General features: G+C 36.3%; 1 protein-coding gene across 4 annotated transcripts in view; it reads left to right on the top strand.

Annotated features, from left to right (window-relative positions):
* Positions 1 to 26,393, top strand: part of ARHGAP24 (Rho GTPase activating protein 24) — a 666,840-nt gene that overhangs the window by 381,340 nt on the left and 259,107 nt on the right. For 3 of the 4 annotated variants that reach the window (XM_086704652.1, XM_086704650.1, XM_086704651.1), the window contains exon 3: positions 5,459 to 5,546. In XM_086704652.1, the coding sequence (XP_086560778.1) occupies positions 5,459 to 5,546 (88 nt within the window). Of the gene's footprint in view, positions 1 to 5,458; positions 5,547 to 26,393 lie in introns of those variants that run through there. The other variant, XM_086704654.1, reaches the window with a different exon arrangement.

Here is a 26,393-nt window from a genome sequence, read left to right as displayed (position 1 = left end):
GTCAATAAATATCTCAGTCTGTCTCTTTTGTGGACTTCTGATTTTATGCTATGATTTCTCAAATCCAACCTGAAGTCAACAGTCAAGAGAGCCTGGTTTATGCAATTTATAGAGATTAGTTTCCAGGGGTACAGAATAGAGTGATAGGTGGAAAGAAGATGGGGGGGGGGGTGGGCAAATAGAGAACATCCAATCTAGCTATTACCAGGAAATTAAAGACTATCACACAGTTTTGGCTCAAATACATGGACTCAGTGGAGTTTAATTCTTACTAATTCCCCATTTCAAATAAGAGGTATCACCTTTCTTCTAGATATACAGAAGAGAGAAATTGAAGTAATCTTTGACTCTTTCTTCTTCATTCTCTATGTTTAAACTGTGCCCAGTTTCTATTTCCAAAAATTGTATCTCCAGTAATGCATTGCTGATGCAAATTTATGCCATTTCTGCTGCCAATACATTTGTGTAAGTCTTGATGTTGTCATCTATGACAAATTAATTGCTTCATAGTAACAAATTTTTAAGAAGTTGGTATTCCTCAATCTCCATCTGCTTTGCTCAAGAGTCTACTCTTGTTCTCAGTTGTGGATGTTAAGTGCAGCGTCCTCTGCCCAAGGGTAGACTTTCCAGGGGGTGTCCTCAATGTCACCAAATCATTACCTCCTAATTATTCCTTCATGTGAAAATTCTCTTATTCTAATGTGTTATGCACATATGGCTCTAATTACTGCTTTTGTTGATGTGATTTCCTCCATTTTAGAAGATTACCCCTACCTCACTAAATATTAAAATCTAATCTTCCTTTAAAAATTATTTTTTCATATTACCTTTCTTAACTAATCAGACTACACTAATGACACTCTTTTTTTTTTTTTTTTAACGTTTATTTATTTTTTTGGGACAGAGAGAGACAGAGCATGAATGGGGGAGGGGCAGAGAGAGAGGGAGACACAGAATCAGAAACAGGCTCCAGGCTCTGAGCCATCAGCCCAGAGCCCGACGCGGGGCTCGAACTCACAGACCGCGAGATCATGACCTGGCTGAAGTCGGACGCTTAACCGACTGCGCCACCCAGGCACCCCGACACTCTCTTCTTAAACTCTTACATTTGTTTGGTTTTCTATATACTTTGGTACTTATTTCATGTATAATAGTCATATAATACGTTATTCTTATATTGAAAGTAAAGAGTTTATTTCTCTTCCATACTTCACACCATCTGAAATAATATCTGACATATGGTAGTGTCTCAATAAACTACTTCTCAATCAGATTGGGCACTTTTATTTTACTTGCTCACTAGTTGTTTATTTGTTCGCTTAGCTAATTTAGAGTACTCTGGAAGAATTAACTAAACCCATACAAACAGTGCATACTTTTTGACTACTAATTTCTCTCTTAGGGCTTTGTCCTTTAGAATAAGTTAAGGAGGAGCTCAAAGATTTAGCTTCATGGATGTTCATGAAAATATTCTTTATTATAACACTTGAAGAAAACCATAAATACTTTACATGAACAGAGGGTATAAAAGTATGTATATTCAAGCAAGCACTATACTATTCAGCTTTAAAAAATTATGTTGGGGCGCCTGGGTGGCTTAGTCTGTTAAGTGTCCAAGTAGTTGGCTCAAGTCATGATCTCACAGTTCATGAGTTCAAGCCCCCTGTCAGGCTCTGTGCTGACAGTGTGGAGCCTGCTTGGGATTCTCTCTCTCCCTTTTCCTCTGCCTCTCCCCTGCTTATGCTCTCTCTCTCTTTCTCTCAAAATAAATAAACTTTAAAAAATTAAAATTAAAAATGATATCAATTATTAAATTGGCATACTAACAATACATGATTTTTAAGTTTTGAAGCAGATAATAAATAAGGCTTTATTTTGATTACTTTTTAAATAAAAATTACTGTAGCTGTTAATACACACATATACATAAATATATACAAATACAGGAAGATGTATAAGTGCTAACATTAGTTATCTATGGTGGTGGGTAAATTATAGATTTTTAAAATTTCTCTGCATTTTTTAACAATATCATATTAAAGAGTATTTGAAATAACTATCACAATTAAGACTCTTCTCTTAGTTATAGACTTTAACTACATGGTTTCTATACAAGGTGATCAAGTTAAATTACTAGATTTCAGTTAAATTACTTTATTTTATAATTGAATGACAATGAATTAACCACAGCAAATGTTTGTCAATTACAATATATCCTGCCCTAAACATTATCTACTAATACTTGAACTATTATGCTCTCATCATAATTTTCTTGGAAAACAGCTAAAATATAAAATCTGGAAGATGTCAAATTTTAAAAGTGAAAATAAAAATTTCAGCCAGTAGTAGCTATTTCACATGTATGAAAAAGAAAACAAAGAATAGCACTACTCTGTCTTTTAATAATCAAGTGAGGTACTTTGGGATTTCATGGAAGAGACTGACTCATGCAAGAGAATTATTTATGCAGGAGAGTGGCTTGAATTCAACTTACAGGATATATGTACATTTTAAGATCCTAAGTAGAGCCTGAAGACATAGAATTAAACAGGAGTCATGTGTACACACATACAAACATACAGGCATACGTGCACCCATAAGTGAATATTGTATTTGTCTGGAAGGTTAGATGCTATATTCTAACACCCAGCTAAATCACAAATTTAATTACTTCACAAAATCATTTCAGGAAGTAAAACAAACTCTTCATTGAAACAGCTGATTTTTATCACTTTATATGGAAACCATATAGATTAAACCTATATATTAAAAAGTCTTAATTATGATGAATATTTTCAAAGTGTTTTGTAATTTAAAAAATTATTGAAAACACCAGAAAACTGGTGATCCATGGGCCAAGGACACTAGATATGATGAGAAGTAAGAAAATTTACTTCCTGGAGGAGGAAAAAAAAGGTAGTACCTCTAAAACTTCCTCTTGTAAGCAAGGAGGGGGAGGGGGATGTCTAACCTATAATTCCTTAGGTTTTAGTTAGGGAGTGCTATGCTTTAACACTCTAAGCCTAGATGTAGGGACAGAGTTGATGACTATAATTTTCTGTGCCAAATCAGGTAGGATGAAACCTGAGTAAAATATTACTTGAGCTAAATATTGCTTCAAACTGGCAAAACTGGATGATATAATCTTGTTGACAATAACATAGGCTTTTAAATCCAGCATTCTTGGTTTATAATCTTGGCTTTACTACACTAACAGTACTTATTCACTCAACAGTATACTTTTTTTCAGCGTTAGCCTTATGTTAGGCAAAATACTAGGCATTGGTGGTAAATTAGAGAGCAAAACACACATTATCCTTACTCCTTTACAGTTTAATGATGGAGATAGACATTAATAAAATAATTTTACAAATAGCATAGTTACATACAGTAGTAAATCATCCAGGAACATTTTCTGGAAGCTATACAAGTATATTTTGGATGTACTCAATCTGTGAAATGGTTATAAAACAATCCAGGAAAGAATACAGTCCTAAGGTAGATGGGAGTATGATACTATTTATAGAAAAGGAGTTGGCTTGATTACAGAAAGTCATAGAAAGCATCAGAAGCTTAAGAGCAGAAAAATGAGCTTATAGATTTGGGTGGAAGTAGACCCAAAGGTCTATTGATCTGAGGACAAATAAAAGTCATTGAAGATTTTTAAGCAAGAAAGTTGCAAGGTGAAGTTTCTGTTTCTAAAGATACTTGGAATGCATTAAGAAAAAAAATGGATTGAAAGATGTTTGAGTATTATGGAGAATTCAGTGAATGGACTTTGAAACATACAAGACCACAAACAATAGTCACTTGAGTGTTAGTACAGATATACTAAGGATGATGACTCCTACATTTCTGGCTTTTGCAACTGATTGGAAGAAGATGCCAGTCACAAAGCTAGTGAATACCTAAACAGGACCAAAATTAATTGCATTTTAATTTGACTAAATTTAGTTTAAGATGCTTTTGCTATGCAAATGGAAATGCAAATAAGTTCTTGGATATAAAGTTCTGAAAATTAGAGAGTCCTGAGTTAGAAATACTAATCTGAGGGGTGCTTGGCTGGCTCAGTCAGTGGACCCTGCGACTCCTGATCTCAGGGTCGTGAGTTCCAGCCCCATGTTGGGCATGAAGCCTAGTTAAAATTAAAAGGAGAAGAAGAAGAAGAAGAAGAAGAAGAAGAAGAAGAAGAAGAAGAAGCAGCAGCAGCAGCAGCAGCAGCAGCAGGGGGAAGGGGAAAAATATTAATCTGATATTCATTGGCTTATAGTTGGTTATTGAAGTCATAGACATGAATGAGATAGTTCTGAGAAAGAGAAAATAGAGTCAGAAGAGAAGGAATAATTGGATACATCTTTGAAACACTTTAATATTTAAAGGCCACTTAGAGCCAGGAAAAGAGACTCTACCAAGTCTCAAAGTAAGAGAAAAACCTGGAGAAAACCAAGAAGGTGCTTCAAGAAAGAATGGTTAATAGTGCTGAATCCTCCTGGGAAGTCAAATTTATTGAAGATTGAGAATTGTTAAGCATGAAGCTTGTGAGAATCAGGTAATTGGAATTGTGGGTGCACAAACGAGGCTGCAGTGGACACGTGTAAAGAAATATATCGTGTAGGGGCGCCTGGGTGGCGCAGTCGGTTAAGCGTCCGACTTCAGCCAGGTCACGATCTCGCGGTCCATGAGTTCGAGCCCCGTGTCGGGCTCTGGGCTGATGGCTCAGAGCCTGGAGCCTGTTTCCGATTCTGTGTCTCCCTCTCTCTCTGCCCCTCGCTCGTTCATGCTCTGTCTCTCTCTGTCCCAAAAATAAAAATAAAAATAAAAAAAAGAAAGAAATTAAAGAAATATATCGTGTAAAGAAATAGATTCAATGTAGGCAGCTCTTTGGTAGGCAAGAGGGGAAAAAGATGATAGCTGGAACAGGAGGAGTCAAAGTAGTATCTTGTAATGGGATAGAACTTTAAGTATGTCTTGGTACTGATGGAAATAATACACTAAAGAGAGAGAAATCTAACGGAAAAGGAAGGAATAATCAAGGGATGGCTATGGCAACCTTGGCTGAGTTACTTAATGCCTTCGCTTTGGTTTTCACAGCTGTAAAATGGGGAAAATAACACCTACGTTATAAGACTGTTCTAACAATTAAATAATATGATGTTGGTAGAACGCTCAGTAAAAATTTTGGCACGCAGAATGCATTTAATAAATCGGTGTTTAAAATGAACTCGGTACCTAATACAGTATCTTATATACATTGGGTGGTCAACAAAAACTTGTTAAATGTTGAATTAATATGATTCTGTTACATGATTTTTGATTAGTTAGGAATATAAATGAGTCTGATGTGTATTACTATATACTGGATTACAGATACACTTTGGATATTTACTGATGATAATGATGATGATATCCAATATTTGCCCTCTGATGATGTTGATGTTTGGGGCATTTGTGTTCACAGGGTACTATTTTTCTGCCTGGAAATAAAGTCCTTGAACATCCCTGCAATGAAGAGAGCCCAGGAAAATTCCTTTTTGAAGTAGTTCCAGGTAAGGCATTTTTCTGGTTTGATTAAGTGACTGACATTCTGTGTTGGTAAAAGTGAAGACATACAACCTTTATTCTTCTTGAGTTGTGGCTAAGAACATTAATTTGAGAAGGCAAGTGTCAAATTTGGTTAGTTTTTACACAGATAGTGATTCCAGGTTTATACACCAGTACAAATGATGGTACACACACACGCAGTGCACATATGGCCACGTGACTATTGGATATCCATTCATCCATGTGACTCCAAAGTTGACCAGAAGACATGGAACAGCATTTATAAGGGACTAATGGAGACAAAATTAGTTTTATAATGTTCTTGTGATGTGAAATTTAGCAAGGTGTGACAGGTAGAGTGGCTTACCCAGCTGATTCACTGTAATATTTCTCCACAAACTGCATCTTGAAGGAACCTTTGCTATAAAAATAAAACAAAACAAAAATCCTCCTTCAATGACTAACTAAGTATTGCTATTCTGTACCCCAGCTTTGCTCCCAACCAAACACTTCCACATGTTTGGCTTGTAGTATTGAGGATGTCTCTGCCAAGCCATTAGATCCTGCAGTTCAATTTCTTCAACATCTGTTCATTTTTTTCTAGTCATCTGCATCCCTCTCTCAGAGTACCTGATCTCCACTGAAATGTTTGACCCACCCAGTAACAATTTTTTCAAGGCCGCAATCTATTTCTTTGATCAGTTCTTTAGCCCTTCCTTAATCCTTTATGTAAGAAGAAAGGTTGAGAATGTGGTTTTTATAGCATTGGTGCTGGCTGACCCAGTTCATGCGCTACTGACCCTGATTTAATCACAGTCTAGGGTGTGTGTGAATTTATTTGGGTGACTAATATGTAATGCATATCAATAATGCTGGCACAACGGCAGTCAATAAAACATTTTTCCCAGATTTATAAATGCTGGGAATCTAAAATGTGGAAGCATATTTTTCCCCTTCACTGAAAACAGCTGTAGCACTGAGTTCATCTGGCTCATGATGGAATCCATGACTAAATGTTAATTGATGCAGCTGAAGTGCAGAAAGGTTAGTCAGATGCATTGTGTTATTTGTCTCCCCCCAGGGAGAACACATTGTAAGAAACCTGAATCTTGTTTGCTCTATTAAAATCTTTTTATACTTACTTTTTAGTGGAATACCCTGTATAGAACCAAATTCCAGATGTTGCAAAGTCTTTGAAGTATCACTGGAGGAAATTTCTTTCTCTATTTATTCACAATATTAGTGCCTATTGGCTTTTAAGTGAGCATGGTATTAAACTGACAGCTTTGACTCTGTCTCCAATAATACTAAAGGTCTGCTTTCCCATTCTGTCTACTAAATATGTAAAAATTTCATCTTTTGGTGAAGGTGTTCTAATATAACATAGATGGATATTGTCAAGATTGTTCTAGAGAGAACTGGGCCTTCGAACCCAGGAAGTCTCAAAACTTCCCCTCTAAGATTGTTTCTCTAGGGGATGCATTTCATATATGGGGAATATGATATATGGCTTTTGATGAGCAAAGCTTAAGAAGTTTAAGACTCTGTGATGTGAAATCTGACGGTTGTCTTTTAAAAAAAAAACAAAAAACAAAAAAACAACACATTCTCAAGGAAATTTAGGTCTGCTGCAGTAATTATGGAAATAAACATACTATGCCCATAGCTCATTTGAAAGGATGCTTCCTGAATCATTAACACAATATGTAATATTTTCTAAATTAGGTCTTATAATTCTAAATTATCTTAAGGAGTGATAAGAGAATTGTGCCAAATGCTTCTTTAAAGAGAAAGTTGGAGAAACACCATGGCTTCATTAAGAATTCAGTGTTTGTGCCATGAATTTTGGTCATTGAGGCTTTATTGGTGTGTCCCTCCAATTAAAATAGAATTTCCAGACAAATGCTTCTGTATTTGTATGAAAATGTGGGAATCTAAATCACATGATTTTTAACCATTTTTGCAATATTAGAATTACTGACTATACTGGATTTATTTTTGCAAATGAGAAGGATAAGATGATATTTTCTAATTATTCTAATTAGGTGATAGCTGGACACAGAGAATCTAGAAAGTTGCAAGAATGTGTTCATTTGTCAGAAAGTGTGAGACAGAAAAGATTGCAGAAATGTGGTCAATGCTTTGTACAGAACCTTCTTTTTTAGGCCTGACTAGCAGCAGATTCTTATAACATATACTTATTCTATATTGGCTTTCTCTGAGGAATTCTCTCCATCACCATTTTTGAAAAACCATGCTACAAATGATGTTTACAGATCCAAAATGATTCTGTCTTTATGTACAAATACCTCAAGCCCAACTACCAAGGTATATCGATGGATAGGATTAAATACTTTAATCCCAACTGCCTATAATGATTTCTAACAAAACTGACAAAAAGCTTTCTGAAAGCTCTTTGCCAAACATTCTGGTACTATATATACATACACACATTTGTGTGTGTGTGCAGATATACGTAAGTTTATGTATATATGTATATATATATATATACATATATATAGTTTATCTGTATATGTGCTCTATATCTTTTTGATTCTTTATATTATCGAATATTATAGAATATAATTCTTTATATAGAATTATTTATAATTTATATATATCCATATATGCTATGTAGATAGGAGTTGTTTTGTTTCATTTTTGTTTTACTTTAGTCTGAAATGTCCTCTGAAATTAAGTAATAGTCATGTGTAAATAATCAAAAAAAAGATTTTACAATAGAATCAAAGTTCTCAGTTTACATTCCCACCAACAGTGCAAGAGGGTTCCCGTTTCTCCACATCCTCGCCAGCATCTATAGTCTCCTGATTTGTTCATTTTGGCGACTCTGACTAGCGTGAGGTGATATCTGAGTGTGGTTTTGATTTGTATTTCCCTGATAAGGAGCGACATTGAGCATCTTTTCATGTGCCTGTTGGCCATCCGGATGTCTTCTTTAGAGAAGTGTCTATTCATGTTTTCTGCCCATTTCTTCACTGGGTTATTTGTTTTTCAGGTGTGGAGTTTGGTGAGCTCTATATAGATTTTGATACTAGCCCTTTGTCCGATATGTCATTTGCAAATATCTTTTCCCATTCCATTGGTTGCCTTTTAGTTTTGTTGATTGTTTCCCTAGCAATAGCACTGCTAGGAATTTACCCAAGTGATACAGGAGTGCTGATGCATAGCGGCACTTGTACCCCAATGTTTATGGCAGCACTTTTAACAATAGTGAAATTATGGGAAGAGCCTAAATGTCCATCAACTGATGAATGGGTAAAGAAATTGTGGTTTATATACACAATGGAATACTATGTGGCAATGAGAAAGAATGAAATCTGGCCTTTTGTAGCAACGTGGATGGAACTGGAGAGTGTTATGCTAAGTGAAATAAGTCATACAGAGAAAGACAGATACCATATGTTTTCACTCTTATGTGGATCCTGAGAAACTTAACAGAAGACCATGGGGGAGGGGAAGGAAAAACAAAAAAAAGTTAGAGAGGGAGGGAGCCAAAACATAAGAGACTCTTAAAAACTGAGAATAAACTGAGGGCTGATGGGGGGTGGGAGGGAGGGGAGGGTGGGTGAAGGTCATTGAGGAGGGCACCTGTTGGGATGAGCACTGGGTGTTGTATGGAAACCAATTTGACAATAAATTTCATATTTAAATAAATAAATAAATAAATAAATAAATAAATAAATAAATAAACAAACATTAAAAAATGTTCTCTGATTTTTGTATATGACTCAATTATATTTCTTTGTATAGTATATTTCCATGCAGATTTTAAACTTTTGTGGAAATCTATCTGAAAACAAATCTACCATAATTTAGGATTAATTTATTTTAGTCTATTATATCATGAAATGAATTGTGTCTGGATAATGCCATGATTTATACCATTTCACATAATTTTTTTTCCTATTTCCCTACTTGTTATTCAAAAAGGAGATGTTAGCCAAATTGGCAAATTTGAAGACTTTGCTGTGAGACATGCCAAATTTTAGACTGGAGTGAACTTTTATGGCCAAGTGCTAAGCTTTTGGGAAATGTGGTTGAGAAAGGAATGTTGGCAGAATTTAATGTATAGTACTTGAAGTAAGAAAATGCATTCAGTCTTTTTGCTTCTTAAAATGTGTTCTGGGCAAATTTTCCTTATGATGTTTAAAAAATAAACAGAATAATTAATAGATGATGATGTCTCAACCTTCTTTGAAGAATAGTCTGTCACAGGGAGAAGACATAATGATTCAGAGGTAGAAAGGCAAAAGGAGACGAGGAAGTGTATGCTCCGTAAGTGTTAGGAGCCATGTCTTTCTTCTCATCATGGCATCTCTAACACATGGTACAGTATGATGCAGGGTACTGGATGAATACTTATTGAAGTGTATATGTTTACCAGGTTCACGGCAGACTCTCAATTGTATGAAATGATTTTATTGTCAGCAATAGCTACTCCTAAATTGGCTATGCTGAACTCTTATTTCCTGCTGTGTAATATCTTTCCATCCCCTTGTGCAGCAAAGACCTCTTTGTGGTTCTAATGGCTGAAGTGGAGGGAAATTCTGTATGTCCTCTTTCCTACTTCTCTGCTTTCCTTTCTGATAATGTTACCAAAAGAGAAATGGAAGAAGGTAGAAGTCTGTCTACACAGAAGCTATTGCTGTAGTACAGCTCCTTAACACTGACTGGTTATTACATTCCTTTCCAAAAGTTGACTTACTTATAGAGAACATTTGTGGATTGTTCAGCATCCCTAGAATTGGAAACCCACTTCACATGGTAGACTTTTCCACCTTAAGCAAGGTCCTGTTAGATGGCATACCATTAGAAGGGCTCAAAAGCCAGCTGCTTTCTTTGTGCTTATTCAGCTACCAGGAAACTCATGTACCCTGGTCTGCCAAGTAGGGATAATGCAGGCTGTTTCACCATTGCTGCTTCCCTCAACCCTGTCATCTTGTCCCTTTTTCCATGAAGCATGAGCTTCAGACCCAACAGATTCAATGGATTGCTGAGCTTCATGTGAGTCTACAACTTGGAGAAGGGGTGAGTGACAGTTCTAGCATACTTCAGAATTTACCAGCAACTCTCTTGTGCTTCTCTGAACTTGTTCTGATGGTTGAGAGAATTTATTTTCCTCCCCTTAAAAAAATAGGGTTTATCTTGAAAACTTTTCTTCAAGAGGCACTTCCTCTGTCCTAGTCGTCTTCCTCTTGTTATAGTCAGGGTCAGGGAAATGGGGTTTAGGTTTCTTCTCTGAAATGCATTCTCTGTAAGTTACAACTTCCCTTGTGTTTTTCAACATAGAATGCGAATTTTTAACGGTTGTTTTCTTCAGATTTATAGACTAAAATTGCCACTTGCAACCACATGGATGGAGCTAGAGGGTATAATGCTAGTTAAAATAAGTTAGTCAGAGAAAGGCAAATACTGTATGATTTCACTCATATGTGCAATTTGAGGAACAAATTAACAAAGAAAAAAGAGACAAACAAACTGCATGTCTTGAAATACAGAGAACAAAGTGGTGATTGCCAGAAGGGAAGTGGGTGGGGGGAGGGTGAAATAGGTGATGGGGACTAAGAGGACATTTATCTTGATGAACACTGAGTAATGTGTAGGATTGTTGAATCATTATATTATACACTTGAAACTACTATAACGCTATGTTATCTATACTGGATATAGATGATAGATAGATAGATAGATAGATAGATAGATAGATAGATAGATAGATAGATAAAGTTTTTAAAAACAGTGTATTAGGGAATGCTCTCTGGAGATATCTCATCTATGAGAAAGCAAGGAGAGCAGGATTAGACAGAAGGAGAAGCTGGCCCACACCACCATTACAAATGAGGTCTCAGCTGATGCTATGGGGAGCTCTAGAGCTGGGATGCCTCTCAGGGCTGCTCTAAACTCAAGGAGCAGACCTTTTATCTTGGTATTAGCTAGTCTAGTGGTTTATGGGAAAAGAGGAGACAGATAAACTCAGGTGAAGCAGCTCCCTGTTGCAATGGAGAGCAATCTCCATGAAGGCTTCTGTGAGCCATCAGCAGCCAACATGCCAGCCTCTGGGATCTAAACAGAGCAGTAGGTTACTCATTATAGGATTTATAGCTTTATCTGTATCCCAGGCAATGTTCCAGGATCTTTACATGTATCATTAAATTTGATCTTTATCACAGCTCCATGAAGCCAGCTCTGTTATTATCTCCATTTCCAGATAAAGAAACTGAGGCACAGTGAAGTAATTTGATCAAGGTCAAACAGCTAACACTACTTTGTGTGTGTGTGTGTGTGTGTGTGTGTGTGAGAGAGAGAGAGAGAGAGAGAGAGAGAGAGAGAGAGAGAGACTGATTTATCTTTACAAAGGTAAAGTTCCAGAAAATCAAAATAAAGTTATATATATATATATATATATATATATATATATATACACACACACATACACATATATATACGTGTATATATATATACACGTATATATATATGTATATATACACGTATATATACATATATATATACGTATATATATATACACGTATATATATATGTGTGTGTGTGTGTATATATATATATATATATATATATCTTCGGGCATAAAAAATATGAGATATTAGAGGCTGGAGCCTGGTTTCTGAAATATGAACTTATGAATTTTTATTATGATTAACAGAGTATGTATTAAGAGTTTTGGTACTTGATGTGAGAGTAGGCATTTTCATCTATGTGCAATTGTTTATATGTTTAAGCCTATCATAAAAATAGGCACTAGATAAAGGTGCCCACTCACAGTTCTTTTAAATGTATGTTCTCTGGTCACAAATAGTAATACTGTCATGACGAGCTGGGGAGAAAATTCACCTGCCTGCAGTAGCCTTACTTTTATGTGAATAACTATACCAGAGAAGGAATGTGCACCTGTAATTTTTTCCTCTGGAAAACGATTGCATGCTGAAGCTCTGCTTTCTTCATTACAGAACTCACTTCGCTAAAATTGTCTCTGCTTCTTCACAAACTCCCTCCATACACTGGCCAACTTATCACACACTGTCTAGCCACCAGCAAGCACGCTTAATATTATTCACATGTTGGGAATCAGTACACCAACCCGCATAGGTATTATCCAAGGAAAGACTCATTATGAGTTTCAAGGGCAATTACCAATATTCCAGACTCTCAAAGCCCCAATTCGGCACAGTGCCCCAAATCAATAATAACTAGAACTGGGAGGCTTTCTTATCCTCTTCCTTCCTCCAGGGAAATAAAAGAGGTAAACACAGAAGAAAAGGGGATGAGAGGTGAAGATACAGCTACGGAAATGAAAAAAAAAAAAAAGAGAGAGAAATTTTGAAGGGTAATCCAAAGTGAGTTTCATCTGCCTGGAAATAAAATTAAACCCTTCAGAAGAGAAGGTGTCATATAGCCTGCCTTTAGCCATGACTACGCTAATTATTTCCAATATCCTCTGACAATTGCATATCACTTCTGTAAATATCAATAAAGAATGTTTCTATTCTAATTATTTTGCAGAAGGATTTTTATGAGCTGAGCGAAAAGTTAGGGGACACGAGTACCTAAACAATCTAATTAAACTGTATTATGTATTGTTTTGTCAGCAAAATGTAAATACCTATATAAATTGCAAATGATTTTGGGGGTTTCAAAGATTCCTAGAAACCCAACTGTAGACTGTAGGTTAAGAACTGTAGTCTAAATTTGGGGTCCAGAGACTTGATTAATCTCTATCAATCTATTTATCTGCATTTTCTCCATATTTAGTTATTTATCTCTGTATTCATATGCATCTATCTATTTCACTTATATACACACATGCATAAGTGTGGCAAAATTTTTCTCTATTATTTTTAATTACGTGGTATACTATTAATCAGTTTTTACTTTTATTTCCCTGATCTAGTTGTTTTTTCTCCTGTTTCTATGATTGGATAACTCTCCAGACCTATTTCACGCATTTACAAAAAAATTCTTCCTAGGTAGAATATTTCATGGATCTGGAGAGTGTATAATTTTTAATTGACCCAAACTTGAGCCTATTTAGATGGTCAGTGCAGCTGCAGTATAGAATAGGCCATATGAGAAATAGATAGTTGTAAGATATAGTCATGGATGTCTCTGAGAAAGAAAAAAGCTTGGCCCAGTTTTTGAGTTTTTGAAATAATTATTCGACATCAGCAATGATAGTTTATCATCCATGTGTGTATTTGCAATTCCTAGTATGGTGAATAAAGTCATTGGTTATATTAATTTGCTGTCTTTAAAAACGTAAACCAGTATTTGGTGTCTATTTTGTGTGAAAATGTGGAGACATTTTAATAGTGTTCTAGCATAAAAGGCATAAAAGTTGGTCATTTTCTTGATCATTAGTTAAATATGCTGCTAAGGCATTTAATTTTATGACACTGTCTTTATCTTAACTATTTTTTCTCTTTTGTGTTAGTACTGTAAGTTACAGTTCGTGCAATTCTATCTGTTACCCAAAGGCAACTATGACAATCTCTTTTTTTGTCTGCCTAAGTCTGTAGGCAGCCATGAAGCTTGTATTATTTTTCTTTTCTTAGTTAATGTGTGGAAATCATTTAGAGAATGTGAGTAGGAGTTGTTTATGGTATGAAATCGTAATTCTATATACACAAGTAATTCTGAACATGAATTAAATAAATGCATTGAAAAGCAGCATGTTTTAGCTACTATGTATTCTTTTATTTAAAAAAAAGTGGTTGGGATTTTTCCTTCAAAATTCCCTTCCTACTTAAAATGCCTTAAAATATACATTTGAAAGAGGCTATTAAAATAATACAAAGGGCATTTTAAAATGTTTGTAATCCCTTGAAATTTTACTGCCATGTCAACTAGAAGGCATTTGGCACATTTGTGATCTTATGATCACACTCAGGAAGAGTGTCTGTATGAGGAGTGCTCTCTGACAGTATTGGTAGACATGTTCATCCATTCCCATTTAATGTTAGGATTCATTCTATATGCCAGATCAGGGGTCAGCAAATATTTTCTGGACAGGACCAGAGAATAAATATTTTAGGTTTTACAGCCCATATGCTCTCTGTTATAACTACTCAACTCTGCCATTGTAGCATAAGCACATGGGTATTGGCTATGTTCCAATAAAATTTTATTAATGGACACCAAAATCTGGATTTTATGTAATTCTCAAATATCAAGAAATATTATGATCCTTTTGATTTTTTTCCAGCCACTTAAAAATGTGAAAAATAGATAGTAGGCCAGATTTGGCCCATGGGCCATAGTTTGTGAACCCTTGTAGCTAGATAAAAAAAGCTAGAGAAAAAAAAAACCTGTGAAAAGGAGCCTGAAGATACTAATATAAATCACTAATCCCCACTGGTGCCACCAGAGCCAGAATTAGAACTCTGAGACAGCCTGTCTCCCCAGGCCATAGCATCACCCACAGCCTCAAAATCATGATTCAGGAACTGTTTGCCAACAGTTTTATTTAGAAGCTTTCATCTTTTAATAATGCTTATTTTTTCTCCAATCACAGTAAATCTAAAAAGTTTTAGTGACCAAACTAGAATTCTCTATTTAAACCCTGTCTTAGCCCATTTATAACTCTAGATCCTGACCAGTGCTGACCTCTGTTATGTGACTTTTTCAGAAATGAATACCATTAATAGAGGATTGGGTGTGCCTGGCATGAAAAAAAGATTCCTATATTTTGCTTAGTCCATACAAGTTCAGGGAGATATTCGTAAGTATTCTGAAATGGAAGCATCCTTTGCAAGATCAAAGAAGCTTGAAGTGTCTTCTAAACTCACTGCTTTACAATGTACACTAGCATCATAAAATTTTAAGTATCTTATAGAAAATGGCACTACTTTGTTTACTGGTAAAATTAACGAGCTTATTTTCTCAGAGGGGTAGTTTGTTTTCCTCACCCCTCATTTATTGATATCTCTCTGCCGCAACCTACCAGGTTTCCTTTAACATCAGTATGAGAAACACTTCTATCATGTTTATAGCTAACATTTACTGAAATAGGTGTCAGGCCCTGTACTAATGCATGCTAGGCCTTATACACTCATTTAATGGCTCATTTAATATGTGACCACACTTGCGATTGATGCCATTCTTCCCAACGCCAGGAGGCAGTGGTACACATTCATGTTTCTAGTAAATGCTCAAGCCAGGCTTGACACCCGTGTGAGCCCGCAAAACCACCACATGCTACAACTTTCTCAGACCAATAAGAATAATAATATGGATGGGTTCATTTTCTAGATCCCACAGAGGCCAAATATCTAAGAGTTAAGAGAAATAAAGAGGGCAAATGAAAGAAATGAGATTAGGGTTTAAAATTTATTGTACTCTGCATTTTCTTCCTCTGCCTTTGAGACTCACATTTTTTATATTAGCTGTATTCTCTTTCTTCCCCATTAGATTTGAAGCTCTTGAGAAAAGAAATGTTACCTTCTATTCCAAGTGCCTAGGAAAGTGGCTATCATATAGTGTATGTTCACTGCATGTCTCTTGAATTAATGAATAAACTAGGCCTCAGTTTTATTATCTATGGAATGATTGCATTGGATTAACCAAAATTTTTTTAAAAAAACTTAAAGTTTTTATTATTTTTTTCTTTTTATTTTTTATTTTTTGGAGATGGCAGGGCAGAGAGAGAGGGAGGCACAGAATCCGAAGCTCTGTCAGCAGAGCCTGATTGGGGGCTGGAACCCATGAACCATGAGATCATGACCTGAGCTGAAGTCAGGCACTTCATTGAATGAGCCACCCAGGCACCCCTGGATAAATCAAAATTTTAAAAGTCTTGCAGTTATGAATTACTTAACATGGTCATAGCTTTCTCTCTACACCATAAGAGACAGGAGACCAGAGAAGTTCATGAATTTCACAGACTATACTCTTAAAAAGTATTTCACATTGCCTTCTCCTTCAGTCCCTCGTTAATACTAAAACCAATAGTGTCTTTTAGTACTTTGATGGCAGCAGCTGTTTATTAACATTATTTGCTGGAATTAATGTGATTTTCCTCCCTCATTTTTCTTTGAGGCATTGTTTTAATTATGCATTCACAGGCTGTTTGTGTTTACCTGTCTTTTTTATCCAATAATTGAAAAGGGCTTTGCAATCCAAGCACGCTAAGAAAATGGACCGTAAAGTGCTAAACAAATGTCGGTGGCTGTTATTATGAAAATAGAGTTTCTCCAGGCAGTTCTTTTTCTGTGGCAGGGCCCCTTTGGGCTGTATCTTAGCTAGGGAAACAGCATGTTTGAGTGAGTCAATGGCCAGTGGAGAGAACAACCCATAGGTTAGAAATGGTACAGGAATGAGAAGGAGAAATCATATTCACAGGAAAAGGAATACAACAGGAGGAAAAGGAGTGTGCAGAACTGCTGCTGATAATTAGGGGTGGGAAGCTCCCTTGCAGCAAGGGTAAAACTGGTATGTCACCATGTTCTGTGCCAGCTCTCAAGGAACCAGGGAAGGGGTTCTCCTTTTGTTTTGTTTTGTTTTCTTTTCTTTCTCTTTTTCTTTTTTTCTTTTCTTTTCTCTTCCCGTCTCTTTCCTTTTCTCCATCTCCTCCTCCTCTTCCTCTCCCTCCTCATCCACCTCCTCCTCCTTTCCTTCCTCCTTCTTCTTAATGAAAAACTGAGCTGAAGTGATTCTGAATGTTTCAAAATGTGAAACCTGAAGAATCATCTGCAACCCAGATGATCAGGCCTGTTGAATTTCCTGGCTTTGAAACAAATGTTATCTCTGTCAATTCATCTTTAGGTTCATTTGTCCTGTTCGTTATTCAAATACTACCTTTCTCAAACAGTACTCATCTTGGGGTGCTGGGGGTGCTTTGGGGGTTGAGCACCTGATTCTTGATTTCGGCTCAGGTCATGATCCCAGGGTCATGGGATCAAGCACTGTGTCAAGCTCCACACTGAGCATGGAGCCTGCTTAGGATTCTCTCTCCCCCCTCTGCCCCTCTTCCTGACTTGTGCACACACACACTCTCTCTCTAAAATAAAATTTTAAAAAATGGCTCATCTTTACAGCCCCATTACATCAGGCCTAGAAAGGCCCAGATGGAAATCTTAAGAGGTCCTGGATCATGCAGAAATGTATGATCCAACCTGCTGAAATCCCTATATCCTAATAAGAAAACTGGCAACCTAATTGCAGAGCCACCGAGGAGTTATAAAACCCCAATTTATTCCAGGTGCCTTCCTAAATATTTTGATAAATATCAAACTATTTGCCTTAGGTGTATAGGAGTAGAGAGCAAGTAGAAACTGTCCCCTAGGACCTAGGACGAGACCTAGGAGGACCTAGGAGGGTCCTAGGAGGAGAAGATGACCTAGGAGGAGAAGATGTGGAGATGATGGTGAAAAGCAAAGCTGCGAGGGCCACCCTAGAAGCCAGCGTAGGAAAAGGAAAGAGATAGAGACTTCCCTACTGGACAGAATCAGTTCCCAGCTCTGCCACTTGAGCTGGTTGCTTAGGTTTTCTGAGCCAGTTTCCTCTTAGAAAATGTGAAGTAAGAATGCCTCCCTCAGGAGGTTGTGGTGAGGATGGAAGGACATAAGAGTGAGAGGAACACTTAGCACTCTGCTGACGTGAGTAAGGCTCATTGAACAGTAGCAATATTTTGGAACAATTGCCTGAGTAGTGCCATAAATAATAACTGGCCTGGATACTGAATTGTCTCAGGTGGGATTATAAAGGCAGATGAAATTTAGAAAGCAACAGATCAGTAAGGACTGGAATAATCAAGGAAGTCTTTCCTGGAGGCAGTGAGTCTGAAACTGGAATTAAAAAAAAAAACTGCAGGATTTTGATTAGGTGGCCATGAGGTTAAGAATTTTAGGCTGAAGAAATATTGGCAAAGCATGAAGGAAGTTCTGAGACGAGAAAGGTGTACTAATGGAGTAGGAAGGGGGATGTACCAGGGACATTCATGTGTGTGTCCTGCTGATCCAGGCTGTCCTGGAGAGTTAGCCATTTGGCTATTTCTCTTACAGTGCCTTTTCAAAGGAGCCCTGATTCTTAGGGAGCTTGGCAGCATGCAGACACCAGGTTATCTTCACACAGGCGTTCAACTAATTTTGTGAAAATGTACAACCCAGTGTTAATCAAATGCTTATATTTCAAACATCAGAGTAATAAAACTAAATTCAACCTTTTATATTAATTCAGATTGCATCAACAGGACCATTATTATGAAGTGGCATTGGTTTAAGGATCCTCTGATCTCATATGAAAAGGTTTCACTTGATCAACATGCTTTTAAAATGGTGTGTGTCTGCAATAAGAAAGAGGGGTGGGTAGACAAAGTATTTATTGGCTTTCCAGGACTATCTAACAAAGTATTGCAGACATGGTGGCTTAAATAACAGAAATTTATTTTCTTACAGGTGTTGGGTCTAGAAGTCCAAGATCCAGGTGTTAACAGGGGTTGGTTTCTTCTGAAGCATCAACCTTTGCCGTATAGTTGGCTGCCTTCTCCCTGTGTCTTCTCAGGGCCTTCCCTCTGCATCCTCTGTGTCCTAAAATTTCCTCTTCTTATAAGGACACAAGTCAGATTGGATTAGGGTCTACTCTCATGACTTCATTTTAACTCAATTGCCTCTTTAAATACCCTGTCTCCAAGCAGGGTCAGATTCTGAAGTACTAAGATTTGGGACCTCAACATATGTATTTGGGATAAATACAGCTTAACCCGTAACAGGGTCAAAAAGGAGATTAGACATTGCTATTCTTCCAGAGGCTTCTCTTTTTGTGGGGAAAACTCTTCCTATGTTTATTATTGGCTACTTGAGCCTCATCTTATTCCTCAAAGAATGAAGCAGAAATTCAGACCTTACTATGTGTAATGTACATCAAGCCACAATCCAGAATTCTACTTAATCCTTTCATAAATACTAGAAACCCTGAATGATATAGCAACCAAAGTATTAACTAAGAACATGTGAAATAGAAATGGAAGTCCAGAGAAAGAACAAATATTCTATATCTAGCTATTCTTTCCTATAAATTGTCCTTGAATTTAAAATTCTCCTTAATTTTGCTGCTAGGTTTGTTTTTAACACTTTGCCTAGAATAAATAGACATGTTCCCTTGTGTTGTTATTATCTTTTTCTTTTTAAGTAAGGCTGATTTTTATTTAGGAACAAGCTCCTGTCTAAAAGTGGTATACTAATGCATTAAATACTACCGTGACGTGTCTAGTCAGGGGGAGGAAGCCAAAAGGAGCTCTTGAGAGATGTTCTCCAGTTGCTCAAGTCTCCTGTTGTGAATTACCAACTTGTCATTCAGGGTGTCGAGGAGCAAAGAGTGCCCAGACAGGCAATTAAGGCTTATGGAAAACAATTAGTGCAGGGGCATGACATGGTGTAGGGCTTATTCCTTCAGCACCAATCACATTGTCTTTCTCATGACTCATTATTTCTGATGTGTCACTTGCTTATAGGAATCACAGGGGAGATGATAGATTTGTTCTTAGGGTTACTTGACTCTAATCTAGGGGCTGTGATGTGTCATAATGGGTTCTGTGAATGACAAATAACTCATTCTGATATGGTTATAACTGATGCAAATCAATTATCATTTGAAGAGTTTATTTTGTGTTTTAGTTTTGATCAGCCACTCTCTCCCACTTAATTTTATGGAAATCACCCCAATTTTCTGATATCTAATATAGTTGGCCTTTGAATAATGTGGGGATTAGGGGCACTGACTCCCATGCAGTCAAAAATCTACATATAACTTTTGATTCCCCCAAAACTTAACTATTAAAAGCCTACTGTTGACCAAATCTGCCTTACTAATAACATAAACACTTGAATAACACATATTTTTTATGTTATAAGAATATGATAAACTAGATAAAAGAAAACATTAAGAAAATCATAAGGAAAATACATTTACAGTACTATACAGTATTTATTTAAAATAAAACAAAACCAGCTTACAAGTGGACCAGCACAGTTCAAACCCATGTTGTTCATGGGTTTGAACTATATACAAAACTACTTACATCTGCCTTTTGGTCCTTTTTTCCTCCCTTATAATAAAGGAACTGTCCCTTTTCCTTCCTATATCTAGTCCTTCATTTGTCTTAGAATTTCATCCAGCCTCACCTTTTCAAAAGCCATAATCTATTGATTGTACTGTTGTCATCTTGTTTGTAGGTCTGTCTTCCATATTGTATTGTTCCCATAGGCATTTTTATTTTAAAAAGTAAATTAATCTCATACATGGTAAAGATTTAAAAATATGAGCATACTTGGGGCTCCTGGGTGGCTCAGTCAGTTGAGCCTCTGACTTCGGCTCAGGTAATGATCTCACAGTTCATGAGTTAAAGCCCCACGTCGGGCTCTATGCTGACAGCTCACACAGCCTGGAGCCTGTTTTGGATTCCGTGTCTCCTTCTCTCTCTGACCCTCCCCCATTCATGATCTGTCTGTCTCTATCTCAAAAATAAATAAACAAAAAAAAAGTAAAAATATGAGCATACAATCATGGTATTATTCTTTTATTTTAAAAAAAATCTCAACCAACCTTTTTCTGTTATACACCCACTTATATGTTTTGCTACTTTTTGCAACAAAATTGCTCTATACTCTATATTACAGTCTCTCCAATTCTTGTCTTTGCCTTAATCTAATTGCCCCCCCATCCCAACTCCACCAGATTTTTCCTTATATATGTCATCAATGGCCTCTAATTTTCCTAAAAGTAATGATTATTTCTGTCCTCATAATAATTGCCCAATCAGACTATTTGCCACATTGATCACTCCCTCTTTCTTGAAATACCTTCTTCATTGAGCTTCAAGGACACCATTTTCCTGATTTCATTCCTACTTCACTGCTCATGCTTTCTGGGCACCATTGCTTGTTCGTCCTCAGCCCCTTAACCTCTGGAGGTCCGTTGGGCTCAGTCCCTGGTCCTCTTTGTCCTGGTGAACTGCAGTATTCTCCTAGCTTGCCTTCAGACTCTACTCTCTTCCTCCCTCTGTTCTATCTCATACACATATTATTTTAAGAGAATACATTTTTTAGAGAAGTTTTAGGTCTATAGAGAAATTGTGCAGAAAGAACAGAGAATCCTCACATACAGAGTGTGTTTTTCATATTCAAATTCAATCAAGTCACCTCCTATAAAAAAAAAAAATCTTCTCACAGCCTGCAGGCCTCACATGGACTATCCAATGTTCCCATGCATTTCCTTCTCTCCCTTGCTCTCTGAACTGTACTCACAGTAGCTTTCTTTCAGTTTTTCAAATGTGTTACACTTTAGCTATAGAATCTTTAGATATTCTGTTCTTTCTTTTTTAAATGGTTCCTTCTCATCTTTCTCAGATTCACAAGATAATTTCTATTCATCTTTAAGATAGTACCTCAATCATTGCTTCTTTAGAGAAACCTGCACTTGATTCTCCTTCCCAGTCTATATCTTAACTGACTCTTGAAGGTCCATGACCCACATTTCATAGGATTTTTCTTTTACAAATGATACCTGTCTCTCTCACAAGAATGTAAGTTCCATGACAGCTAGAACTCTCCTTTTGTTCATGCTATTATTTCTAGCACATTACAAACTGCCTGATGTGTCATAGTCATTTAGTAAATGTTTGTGGAAGGAAGGAAGGAAGGAAGGAAGGAAGGAAGGAAGGAAGGAAGGAAGGAAGGAAGGAATGGAGGGAGGAAGGGCAAGACGAAGGAAAGAAGGGAAGACAGACATAAGAAGTCATTATAACCTAGAAATGGGTTGATTCTGGGAATGATAATCAGGAGCCCTGAGTGTTACACTTATTCTATAACCTAACTCAAACTCAAGGATTGGTTTAGTTTATTAAAAATTTAGTAAAAATCAGCTATGAGCTGGGTATTACATTCCAAAATTTCATTTTTGAGGAGCTATGGTTTATCATCTCAGTGACCATTCCTCAGAGGTAGAGTTCCACTGAACACTGTGGAAACACTAATCAAGTCCATTTGTGAAGCAGTAGTCCTACAGGACTAGTACGTGGGCAGATGGGATCCTGAACCACTATATCTCTTAAGCAGGTTCTCTAATACCTATGGCACCCATTTCCTCATCAGTGAAATGAACATTACACTGTGGAACAACCAGATGAGACAATGTATGTGAATGTCTACAAGCTAATGTCACCCAAACGAGCCTGGTGACCTATATACATTTGTCCCACTGGTCTACCATCACACATGCGTCTAACTTGTCATCAACTCACCTCTTTTTAAGAAGCACCTCATTATTTCTAATGTGTTACAATCCAAAACAAATCTTAGTAACATTCCCCTTCATTTTTCCACATAGGTGATGTGATGTGTGAAAATCAAATCAGGTAAAATGACTCAGTTGAAAAATAATGGGATGATGTATGTGCTGGTATAAAAAATGGGTTTATTTTACACAACTGTATTCCCTCCCTTGTCTAAATGCTGAAAGTCCAAGTCTGAGCCATAAATGGCCCCTCTCCTCAGTCCATATGAACTGGCACCTTCACATTAAATTCACCCATTCTACTTGGCCCATTGCTGTTAACCTGTGAACCCCAGTGGATTTGATTGCTGCTTCCTTTGAGATGAAGGTCTCCTCCTGCACTTGCTGACAACCAGCAGTGCCTTTTTATTAGTTGTTGGGAACACAAAGCCTTAAGGGCATAACTGAAGCTCTGGATGGAACTGCTGGTGATGGGCCAATCATGCTGGGAACTGCAAGTAGTGCACAGGTTGTATGCTCCCTCTATTGGTTACTGATGTAATTTCACAGAAGGAGCTGGGCACAGTGGCTCTGCATGTTAACAGTGGCTGAAAACACTATCCCCTTCAAAGTGCAATATTACTGTCTCCTTGCTCCTCAAAATAACTGGAAAGTCTCTTTTTCAAATATTTGAACTCAGAGATTTTACATTCCTTACTTTCATGGCATTTGCAAATTCATATTCACCTTCAGGTTATTTGAAAATATGGAAGACCACAGAATCTTGACAACCACCAACAATTTAAAGAAATTGTACTGAAAGGGTCAGAATAAAAGGTCCACAGTAAAAAGAAAGAAGACGGCTTAAACTTAACAGCTTGGCTTCTGTTACGCAAAACACTGATCCCTGTGTGAATAAATTGTCTGCCAAGTTGGGCTGGATCTCTAGCAAGCACAATATATCTTTGAGGCAATTAACAATTAGAGTCCCACTCTTTCAGCAAAACGTGCATCTTTAGGATTTCTTGGCCAAATAAGTATTGAAAATTACTTTTAAATGGTCCCCTAAGATTCACCTAATAAAATTAGATTTTTATCTTTAACAGCAAAATAAAAATCAAAGGAGGGAATTATTTTTCCTTAGAATCTCAATAAGATTTAAAATAAATACATCTCCTTACAATATGAATAATATATTCTACTTTAAAAAGGGTTCTTTGAAGTCAAAATATGTTCCAAATTTAAGTTCTTATTTCTATTTTATAAAAATAACAATAAAGAAGTAGCTTTTTGGCATATCTCAATACCTGTCACATAAATTATACAGACACCATCTCACATAGCAAAAATTACAAAGATCAACATTCTTAGTGAGGAGTGAGTATCTGTATTTTTAGATGTGGTTAGAATTGCAATATGGGAACTAGCACATTATTTCCTTATTTGAGAGATCTGGAATCTGTATCACATAAAATCTTTTGCTTTTTGAGGCTGTATAAGTTTTGTTCATTCATGTAGACTCCAGATTGTTTTACAGTGTTTTTTTTTTGTTTTGTTTTGTTTTGTTTCTTTTTTTGTTGTTGTTTTTTTATAACCAAGGAATGGGTGGTGGTAGCTTTTTTCTATTCCTGAGATTATAGTTTTAAATCCATTAAAATATATGTTCACTCTTGTTTGTGATTTGCAGTTATCATCTCCATTGCTCTATTCCAAACATGAGTTGATGTTTAAATAAAAGTTTGAGTCTGAAATTAAGGCCAAAAAAAATTTTATAAAGAATATTGTAAGGAAAATGGAAATCAATAAATCTTTTCCCCTTATCTTATGGAAGTAGTCAGGAACCTCAAAGATCATTTTGTTCATTTTACAGAGGAGAAATATGGGTCCCACAGAGGTTATGGTGGCTAACCTTGTATAAATTCCCATATTCTCAGTTGAGTAATCATTCTATCTTTTATATTCTCTCTGATTATATTAGCATTAAATGTCCTTGATTTCTCAAGTTTAAGTCTCAAGACTGCTGCTATCCTAGTCCACTGGATTTTGGTAATATAGTACTGACAATGTAATAATCATAACAGTAGCTACTATTTGATGTACTCTTTGTGTTAACTATAGTATTAGGTCCTAAATATGAATTATTTGATTTAATTCTTGCCACTAATATGAGTTAATTATTTTTACATGGGGTAAGTTAGGTTCAAAAGTTTAAGGAATTTTCCAAGATCACAAAACCAGTAAGTGAGTGACAAAGAGTTAAGATCCAACTTTTCAAAGTTAGTTGCGATGAGAATTAGAAAATGATCAGAGAAATTTAAGTTCTGTCCTCTAGTAAAAATACTTACGAGATATTATTAGATCTTTGGAACATGGTATCTGTAGTTAACTGTAAATATATTTTAATGATGAACATTTTCTGTCCTTTTTATTCGTGATGTTAATAGGTAATCCCTTCCATATTTGACCTCAGAAATTTTTCTTGCTAAACTAATACTCAATATTTGTGCTAGATTTTGATGGTATGCTTACTCTAAATAGCACTATTTGAGTGGACTTATTTATTGTTTTTATCTGTTACTCATCTACTGTAGAGGCTGTATGCCTCACCCCTGCACACCTGTTGACTGACTGATAGTATAGTGGTTCTGTGTCCCAAGAGACAGAAAGGGACACCCCCCACCCCGTTCCTAATCTGCCCTACATACAGAAGTTTCCATTGTGTTCTTCTGTTATCTGTGTGGAGGTAAGGTGTTCAGTTATAAGAAAAATATTCTCCTTTTTTCTGGTAATTTGTTAAGGACATGTACATCAATGTATTAAAAATGAGATGGTAACTAATTCAGTGGAAAGTTACTTCAAGAAGCTGACCAAAAGCAGTTAGAATACCATCTGGAAGGAGGAAATATGAGGAGATTGTGTTCATCTAACAGTGTGATCTTGTGTCATACTGTTATGCCAACGATTTATTGTTGGGAAAATTTCAGTGTGGAAGATAATATTTCTTGAATATCTGTCTACTTTGAGAGTGGGCAACTTAGTATAAAGTAACAAAATTGAGGGTTTGTCAATAGGCAGTATTCTTTTATATTAACTTCAGTGTGGACAAACATATCATTATTTAACTTCTGGTTCCCTAAATGTTCTATAAGAAAAAGTTTGATTGGATTTTTTAACAACTTTATTCAGATATTATTCATATACCATCTAATTCATTCATTTGAAGTGTACAATTCAGTGGTTTTTTAATATAATCATAAAATCATGCAACCATCACTATAATCAATTTTAGAACATGCTTATTACTCCAAGAAGGAAACCTCATGGCTATTTGCACTCACTTCCCATTTCTCCCAAACCCCAAGCACTAGACCACCATTAATCTACTTTCTGTCTGTATGAATGTGCTTATTCTGGACAGTGCATATAAATGGAATTATGTGATGATATGTGTTCTATATGAGTGGCTTCTTTCACTTAGCATGTTTTCAACATTCATCCATGTTGTAGCATGAATTGTATATTAATTCCTTTTTATGGATGAATAATATTGCATTGTATAGACATGCCACTTTTACTTATTCCTTCCTCTGTTGGTGGACATTTTATGTTTT

The sequence above is a fragment of the Puma concolor genome, chromosome B1 (genome assembly GCF_028749965.1).
Source record: "Puma concolor isolate L17-30 chromosome B1, mPumCon1.1.hap2, whole genome shotgun sequence".
NCBI classification, from domain to species: domain Eukaryota; kingdom Metazoa; phylum Chordata; class Mammalia; order Carnivora; family Felidae; genus Puma; species Puma concolor.
The sequence above is the reverse complement of the archived record's forward strand: the minus strand, read 5'-3'. Positions and strand labels throughout refer to the sequence as shown.